We start from the raw sequence: 9,573 nt of genomic DNA, 5'->3' as shown, positions 1-9,573 counted from the left end.
GCTTTTCTCACCGTGCTTGCATATATCGTGATTCGACGTGATTTGACTTAAGTGTCGAGCTTACAAGGCTATGATATGACTGATAAATACATGAGCGAAGGTAACACTAACATGCTAACATGCTAACATGCTAACATGCTAACATGCTAACATGCTAACATGCTAACATGCTAACATGCTAACATGCTAACATGCTAACATGCTAACATGCTAACATGCTAACATGCTAACATGCTAACATGCTAACATGAAGGTAACTCTAACATGCTATTGTACCAGCAGCCTTTTAGAGTCAGGAGTCAGGATCACTTCATCGCATAGAGCAATGTAACTACCATAACATTTTGCCATAACAGAGTCTTACACAAATTAACTTTGGTCTATTCCGCTGTACACGTTGTTACGTGTGACATGCTTGACTGAATATTGTCGCATTCCGTGCATGGTAAAGTAACAAGACAGTTAAAATTGAAGCCAAACAACTTTTCTCAACACTCACCTGTGACCGCAGCCAGGGGCGGATACAGCAAAATGCACCAGAAGGGTTGAAAGAACCATAGAACGCAGTGATGTCATCAAAACTTTGAGAATTCACGAAAAAAGCAGAAGTTATCATAGAATACATTTTTGAAGCACAAAATGTAGTATCGGTCAATACTTTCAGCGGATCAGTTAAAACTGGAATCTGTTGCCAGCATATTTCAATAGTTCAATATCGCAATATTAAATAACCTGTAGATATCCACAACGAGTTTTAATTGAAAATTGAAAACAACTTAACTTCCATTAGACCAGCAGAGGGCGCTGAGAAATGAAATTTGGTTTTGTTTGACACGAGTTGCATCGAGTGCAAGAAATGAACGTAAGATTGAAATGAAAGGATGATGACACTGAAAGGATTTGTGGGATTTAGAAGAGATTTCTATTTAAATCAGTGTTATTTTAGGGGATGCCCCCTCTGGATCCGCTCCTGGCTACTGTAGTTAAGCCTCATGCTGTCCCACACATAGAAATCGTTTAAATGCCTTACCCAAGCTGACTCCCCGATTCGCCGATTGACGCTGGACCCGGACTAGCCCCTTTGGAACAAAATAACAAATTGCACTTTATCAGGAAAAGTCAAACAAAAGTTTGGGACTCCTTGAATGATGACCACATTGTTGTGAGCAGGTGTAACCCAGAACAGAGCCGATTGGTCGCGGGAGTAAGTGAAACAAGATCGAACGTTTGTGGCACTTTTAGCCATGACGTAATTTTAGGGTTACGCAACATTTTTCAATCATGACTTGTTTCCTTTTCAAGTGTTTTTAGTTTCGGTTTCGAGGTTTTTTTGTTTTGCAAAACTTTTGAAAGAATTTAACCATGAATTTAACCGTACATACCCGCACCATGACATCAGCGGTCGAATTGATTTGACTGAAATTATTAGATCAAGTTTCCTAAGTTTTAAGAAGCAGGAAAATTTACATGAGCTGTGTTAATTTTACCGCATGGATTCAAAACTTATGACGTCACTGCCATTATATACAATGGCAACACCATCATTATAGGCCTATTACCTATCAAAACTCACAAAATATATCGAAAACCAATTAGTATAATCGGGCACAAGTTTTGGCGTTATGCCAACTCAAGTCCAACCTATTGATATGGGACTAACATGGTCAAAATTCTTGCACATCGTCTGTAAACGTCAAGAAACTTCAAAACTGTCAACCAATTAGTATAATCGGGCACAAGTTTTGGCGTTATGCCAACTCAAGTCCAACCTATTGATATGGGACTAACATGGTCAAAATTCTTGCACATCGTCTGTAAACGTCAAGAAACTTCAAAACTCTCCGACAAACGACCACAAAGTTTTGACTTAGTGTTTCCAGTAGCCTAGACCAGAGTCACTTCGGCGCTATAGAGCAAGTGATGCGAGGTCGAACGTTTACAACGCTTTTAGCCATGACGTAACTTAAGGGTTGCGCAACATATTTCAATCTTACAGTGTTTCAGTTTCGAGTGTTCCGCTTCTGCGGTTCGTCGGATTTTTCTCAAATTCTGCAATATGTAAGTGACAAAATGGCGCCGTCAGAAAAATGAAAAAAAAGATGTTTGAGCGCATTGAAGCTATATAACTAACAAAAGTTCTTGCTGAGTTCAAAATTTAGAGACAGCAGCTCAGCAATAATTGCAACGAAAGAATTTGTTTTGTATTGAAGCACGACCACCAAATATTAGCCATGTCTAGCGATGAAAAAGTTGACAGACAAGGAGGCGAGAGCAGCCTGGGAGAACGTTTCAGCAAAGCCGGGAAATTTTTTGAAAGGGTACTCGGAAAAGCTGAAAAAGATGTTGAAAACGTTGCTGAAGATGTTGAAACGTTTGATCAAGAAGCTGAAACGTCTGTAGGGGATGTTGAAAATGTTTCTGGAGATGTTAAAAATGTTGTTGGAGATGTTAAAAATGTTGTTGGAGATGTTAAAAACGTTGTTGGAGATGTTAAAAAGGGTGATTTTGGAAAGGCTTTCAAAGATGTTGAAAACGTTGTAAAAGTTGTTAAAAACGATGTTGGAGATGTTGAAAAGTCTGTTGGAGATGTTGAAAAGGCTTTCAGAGATGTTGAAAAGTCTGTTGGAGATGTTGAAAAGTCTGTTGGAGATGTTGAAAAGTCTGTTGGAGATGTTGAAAAAGTTGGCAAATCTTTTGAAGAAGAAACACAAAATACGAGTAGCGCCGTGGATCGAGCATGATTCCACAAAAAGTAAGATTCGACAATATTTAAATCAACAACTATGACACAATTAAGCACTCATTTATGAGAATTTGTGCATTGGTTATGTAGCCTACGTACGGTATAAAGAGAAACTACCCCAAGAAAACTATTAAATTTATCACTAACACCAAGTTAACCAACTTCTTGTTCTCTAGATCTTTTCTACGAAGATTGTTAAAGAATATTGCCAAAGCGGCAGGAATCAACCAGACAAATTAGAAAAAATAAATCGCAGATTAAATTCAACCGCGTTGTTGTAGAATCATGAGTTAATGTTCGATTATTAGTTGTGATACGCTTCAAATGCATAACCTCCGGATTTTCTGTGAAATGTAATGTCAATAAAAATGTCGTTGATTCATTTGTTTGGATTTTTTTTATTATTATACAGAGTGTCTTGAAATTGACAAAGCCATTAATATAAAAGCAATAAATTAATCAGACGATAAACGCTGAAAAGAAAATGTTTGCACTTCACTGCTGCAAGCTTACAATTACAATTTAGAGCTGATTATCTGCGGTTCACAGCGCATTGAGTGAGTTGGTGCAAATCGAAGCCAAACTTCACTCCGAAGATAACAGAAGACCGTCGCCATCTTCTCTTCGCGTGAAACAAGCGATAAAATGGATCTAGCTTAATTGTGGTTGCTACGTTCTTTACTGGACACTCACAATTACGACTTCGCTTACCTTACAGGGTTTTGTGTTATGACAAATATGCCATCTAGCGGCAATCATTCTGTGTAACTGAATAACATCAGACTCGCATTATTTCATAAAAACTTAAAACTTTAAACAAAACACACCACTGCAACGACCGAAAATGCTAAATTACACTCTTAAATGTTTTCAATTAAATGGAAATATAAAATCTCCATCTCCACCGAAAACGTTTTTTCTTTCGACTTATTTGACTTCCCTGCCACTGCTGTTTTCGAAATAAAACACCTACTTCAATTTTTTTCCAGTTCAACTATGAGTAGCCGGCACAGATTGTTTAGGTTTTACCAACTTTAGCTGACAGCGCGCTCAACCATTTGCTACGTTTGTGTGACGCGATGTTAAAAACTCGAAATTTTAACTTGGCGATTTGAGATATATCTTAGTTATTTCAAACTTATTTTGCGACGTCACTGCCATCGACAAGACTGGGCTGAAATAAACAGTCAACCCAAGATGAACTTCAGCCTCTCTGCCGCCCGCAATAAATGCAGTAATTCATTTGCGCCAACTTGCGGGAAGATTTATTTTGTTCAACAACCGTTATATCTTTTTCATTCCAGGAAAAAGGAGAAAAACGGCGGGAATGAAATGCACAAAAGCAATAATGCTACGAGGATAGCGCCAAAAAATATAACAACGAAGCAATTAGAGCTAACAATTTGCTATGACGTATGATGACGATAGAATAAAGGGATTATGTATGTTTACGATTATACAGTGGCTGAAAAATTTAAACTTGATGAACAGCATTTCAACCCGACCGATCTAAGACAGGTGATGTGACCAACAAAAACAATGCTATGGCTGTAAATAACGTGGTGCCCAGCAAAGCGAGCAGTAAAACGGGCCACGCTATTGAAGCGGTTGTCAATCTTATCTAGGTTTGCAAGGTAACCAGTAAGTTATATTTAGACTTACATCAGCATGTAAATAACTAACCCGATTTGGTTCAGTTTTCTCCCAAAGTCTTTGTGGAGATTCTTCTGAGAACATTGCACCTTGTTAACTTTTGTTTCTGCATTTAAGTCCGGTCTTGTCAGGATCGAACTGGTTTATGCCTTTAGCCACTCACTTTAAAATAAGCTTGTGTACCTACTGCGGATAACACCTATGAGCTGTAAAGGAAAATCACTACAGCAGGTTACGTCATATCGTGAGTAGGTCACTTGAGGTCAAACTGGGCAGACGCGCAAATTGTGCAAACAACAGCCAAAGGCACGAAACAGGCGTTGTTGTTAGAGGTGCTATGAGACGGATAAAAGCAAACGGTAAAAGGCACCTTCTTGTTCTGAACAATTCGTTTCTGAATATTTACTTGTTTGCACGTTTTATTTTTCAGCCGCTGTCCCATTTTATTCTGCTTGAAAAGAATGGTTCATAGACAATTAGCCAATAATTCATAAACAGAACAAAATCTTGAATATTCCAGTGTTGGGATTATTGTAACAGCTTAACAAAATAAAGTTTAATTTGAAGGCTGCTTTTGCATTAACCATCCATTTGTTGTGCGCTCAAGACTCACATTGTCTCTTTAACCAAACTATGTAACTTTATATGTTCATTTCGGTTTTTAATATCCGTACTTTTAATCTTAGGGCACATAAACTCTACATTTCAAATTTGTGTAGTTGTTTGTGATATTTTTGTTTTAAATTCGTTAAACTTAGGAATTATTTTGTGGGTTTGGTGGCAATGCTAACCTACCATCTTATAGAAGCTTTCTATTATTGCTATCTTGCATGTTTTAAACCCTTAATTGGTCTCTGTCGCTTTTTCCGGCTCGTTAATTGTTCGTAAGCATGTGTTTTATTATTCTACAACGGTTAGCATCGTAATTGTCGCTTCGCACAGTTAATGGCGAAAAATAAACAATACAATACAATGCAATGTCTTACTGCTTTGTAAAAAAATGACTGGTAGTGGTTGTGACCCTATCCTAACCAGGCTCGCGACTTCACTATTTTAACTAGGTGTGGCCGACACCGCACACACATTTTCAATCGTTAATTACTAGAAAACTATACGTCGTAAACTGATCAGATTTTTACGGGTTAGTAGCAAAAACATCTGGCGTCCTGTATACATCATAATTGTAAAACTAAAGAAAGTGAATTTAATGTAAATTAAGTATTTCTAAAAGTGAGTCATTTCTAGATATTTTTCTTGTTACGCTGCACCCCCCCCGCTGTGCGGAAAACCAGCTGGACGCGAGAAGAGAACGCAAGAGAACAGCTAGTCGAGTTAGTGGTGCGTAAATGAGTAACACGCTTCAATAACGTCCTTTTAAGTGATTGTATGAAATCTTCGCAGCGATTACAATCTACTGTGGAGAGTTGCGTAAACCGATGATGTCATAGCTAAAAGTTCCAACTGAGACAAATGAGACAAATTGATGAAAATGAACATAATTAAGAACACGGAAATAAAAATTAAAGGCACAAGTCCAATTAAATCTTTTAAAAAACAAGCAACGATACAGGCTTGGGATATTTGTGTGACCGCCAGCAAGAGCATTCAGTTCGACATAAAGCAAATTTGAGGAACTCGTTGTAGAATTATAACGACCAAAATTGAAAATCGAAAAACCCACCTGCTTAATATTTGTTGAGTAACAAACAATATTTGTTATCAGATGATACAAGGCAAAGACAATTTGTGTCATACATTTTGTCGTTCGGTGCAAATATCGATTTCAAAAGTTTTTCTGTGATCTTTCCAGTGAGAAAAAAAGTTAAAAGAATTAACCGAGTTTTGGACCTGTGTAGCTTACAAGAGAGAACGTCAAACGAAGGTAACACTAACATGCTAACATGCTAACATACTAACATGCTAACATGAAGGTAACACTAACATGCTAACATGCCAACATTAAGGTAACACCAACATGCTAACATTAAGGTAACACTAACATGCTAACATGAAGGTAACACTAACATGCTATTGTACCAGCAGCCTTTTAGAGTCAGGAGTCAGGATCACTTCATCGCATAGAACAATGTAACTACCATAACATTTTGCCATAGCAGAGTCTTACACAAATTAATTTTCGTCTATTCCGCTGTACACGTTGTTACGTGTGACATGCTAGACTGAATATTGTCGCATTCCGTGCATGGTAAAGTAACAAGACAGTTAAAATTGAAGTCAAACAAACTTTACACAACACTCGCCTGTGACCGCAGCCATGGGCGGATACAGCAAAATGCACCAGAAGGGTTGAAAGAACCATGAAACGCAGTGATGTCATCAAAACTTTTTTGAATTCACGAAAAAAGCAAAATTTATGGTAGAATGCAATTTTTCAGCACAAAATGTAGTATCGGTCGATACTTTCAGCGGATCAGTTAAAACTGGAATCTGTTGCCAGCATATTTCAATAGTTCAATATCGCAATATTAAATAACCAGTAGATATCAACAACGAGATTGAAATTTTAAATTGAAAACAACTTAACTTCCATTAACCAGCAGAGGGCGCTGCGAAATGAAATTTGGTTTTGTTTGACACGAGTTGCATCGAGTGCAAGAAATGAACGTAAGATTGAAATGAAATGATGATGACACTGAAAGGATTTGTAGGATTTAGAAGAGATTTCTATTTAAACCAGTGTTATTTCAGGGGATGCCCCCTCTGGATCCGCTCCTGGCTACTGTAGATAAGCCTCATGCTGTCCCACACATAGAAATCGTTTAAATGCCTTACCCAAGCTGACTCCCCGATTCGCCCATTGAAGCTGGACTCGGACTAGCCCCATTGGAACAAAATAACAAATTGCACTTTATCAGGATAAGTCAAACAAAAGTTTGGGACTCCATGAATGATGACCACATTGTTGTGAGCAGGTGTAACCAAGAACAGAGCCGATTGGTCGCGGGAGTAAGTGAAACAAGATCGAACGTTTATGGCACTTATAGCCATGACGTAATTTTAGGGTTGCGCAACATTTTTAAATCTTGTCATGTTTCCTTTTTAAGTATTTTTAGTTTCGGTTTCGAGGTTTTTTTGTTTTGCAAAACTTCTGAAAGAATTTAACCATGAATTTAACCATGAATTTAACCGTACATACCCGCACCATGACATCAGCGGTCGAATTGATTTGACTGAAATTATTAGACTTTTAAGAAGCAGGAGAATTTACATGAGCTGTGTTAATTTTACCCCATGGTTTCAAAACTTATGACGTCACTGCCATTATATACAATAACAACACCATCATTATAATACCTATCAAAACTCGCAAAATATATTGAAAACAATTGTGAACCAATTAGTATAAGCGGGCACACGTTTTTGCCATTTTGCCGTATACTTCGGCGCTATAGAGCAAGTGATGCGAGGTCCAACGTTTACAACGCTTTTAGCCATGACGTAATTTTAGGGTTGCGCAACATTTTTCAATCTTACAGTGTTTCAGTTTCGAGTGTTTTGCTTCTGCGGTTCGTCGGATTTTTCTCAACGTCTGAAATATGTAAGTGACGAAATGACGCCGTCAGAAAAGTGAAAAAAAAGATGTTTGAGCACATTGAAGCTTTATAACCAACATCAGTTCTTGCTGAGTGCAAAATTTAGAGACAGGAGCTCAGCAAGAATTGCAACGAAAGAATTTGTTTTGTATTGAAGCACGACCACCAAATATTAGCCATGTCCAGCGATGAAAAAGTTGACAGACAAGGAGGCGAGAGCAGCCTGGGAGAACGTTTCAGCAAAGCCGGGAAATTTTTTGAAGGGGTACTTGGAAAAGCTAAAAAAGATGTTGAAAACGTTGCTGAAGATGTTGAAACGTTTGATCAAGAAGCTGAAACGTCTGTGGGGGATGTTGAAAACATTGTTGGAGATGTTAAAAACGTTGTTGGAGATGTTAAAAACGTTGTTGGAGATGTTAAAAAGGGTGATTTTGGAAAGGCTTTCAAAGATGTTGAAAACGTTGTAAAAGTTGTTAAAAACGATGTTGGAGATGTTGAAAAGGCTTTCAGAGATGTTGAAAAGTCTGTTGGTGATGTTGAAAAGTCTGTTGGTGATGTTGAAAAGTCTGTTGGAGATGTTGAAAAGTCTGTTGGAGATGTTGAAGAAGTTGGCAAATCTTTTGAAGAAGAAATACAAAAGACGAGTAGCGCGGTGGATCGAGCATGATTCCACAAAAAGTAAGATTCGACAATATTTAAATAAAAAACTATGACACAATAAGTACTCATTTATGAGAATTTGTGCATTGGTTATGTACGGTATAAAGAGAAACTACCCCAAGAAAACTATTAAATTTATCACTAACGCCAAGTTAACCAACTTCTTGTTCTCTAGATCTTTTCTACGAAGATTGTACAAAGAATATTGCCAAGACGGCAGGAATCAACCAGACAAATTAGAAAAAATAAATCACAGATTAAATTTAACCGCGTTGTTGTAGAATCATGAGTTAATGTTCGATTATGAGTTGTGATACGCTTCAAATGTATAACCTCCGGATTTTCTGTGAAATGTCAATAAAAATGTTGTTGATTCATTTGCTTGGATTGTTTTTTTATTATTATACAGAGTGTCTTGAAATTGACAAAGCCATTAATATAAAAGCAATAAATTAATCAGACGATAAACGCTGAAAAGAAAATGTTTGCACTCCACTGCTGCGAGCGCACAATTACAATTTAGAGCTGATTATCTGCGGTTCACACTCTTAAATGTTTTCAATTAAATGGAAATATAAAATCTCTATCTCCACCGAAAACGTTTTTTCTTTCGACTTATTTGACTTCTCTGCCACTGCTGTTTTCGAAATAAAAAACCTACTTCAATTTTTTTCCAGTTCAACTATGAGTAGCCGGCACAGATTGTTTAGGTTTTACCAACTTTAGCTGACAGCGCGCTCAACCATTTGCTACGTTTGTGTGACGCGATGTTAAAAACTCGAAATTTTAACTTGGCGATTTGAGATATATCTTAGTTATTTCAAACTTATTTTGCGACGTCACTGCCATCGACAAGACTGGGCTGAAATAAACAGTCAACCCAAGATGAACTTCAGCCTCTCTGCCGCCCGCAATAAATGCAGTAATTCATTTGCGCCAACTTGCGGGAAGATTTATTTTGTT

At 37.5% G+C, this 9,573-nt stretch overlaps 2 protein-coding genes across 2 annotated transcripts; both read left to right on the top strand.

The window, feature by feature from the left end:
• Positions 1-2,070: 2,070 nt before the first annotated feature.
• Positions 2,071-3,119, top strand: LOC143465545 (uncharacterized). Its single transcript, XM_076963898.1, has 2 exons — positions 2,071-2,752; positions 2,920-3,119. Exon 1 carries the CDS (start codon positions 2,232-2,234, stop codon positions 2,739-2,741), a length of 510 nt encoding a protein of 169 aa, XP_076820013.1. The 5' UTR covers positions 2,071-2,231; the 3' UTR covers positions 2,742-2,752; positions 2,920-3,119.
• Positions 3,120-8,016: 4,897 nt separating this feature from the next.
• LOC143465340 (uncharacterized) lies at positions 8,017-9,102 on the top strand. Its single transcript, XM_076963573.1, has 2 exons — positions 8,017-8,628; positions 8,786-9,102. The coding sequence occupies exon 1, from the start codon at positions 8,129-8,131 to the stop codon at positions 8,615-8,617; it is 489 nt and encodes a 162-aa protein (XP_076819688.1). The 5' UTR covers positions 8,017-8,128; the 3' UTR covers positions 8,618-8,628; positions 8,786-9,102.
• Positions 9,103-9,573: the final 471 nt, after the last annotated feature.

Source organism: Clavelina lepadiformis, chromosome 7, assembly GCF_947623445.1.
Source record: "Clavelina lepadiformis chromosome 7, kaClaLepa1.1, whole genome shotgun sequence".
NCBI lineage: Eukaryota > Metazoa > Chordata > Ascidiacea > Aplousobranchia > Clavelinidae > Clavelina > Clavelina lepadiformis.
The sequence above is the reverse complement of the archived record's forward strand: the minus strand, read 5'-3'. Positions and strand labels throughout refer to the sequence as shown.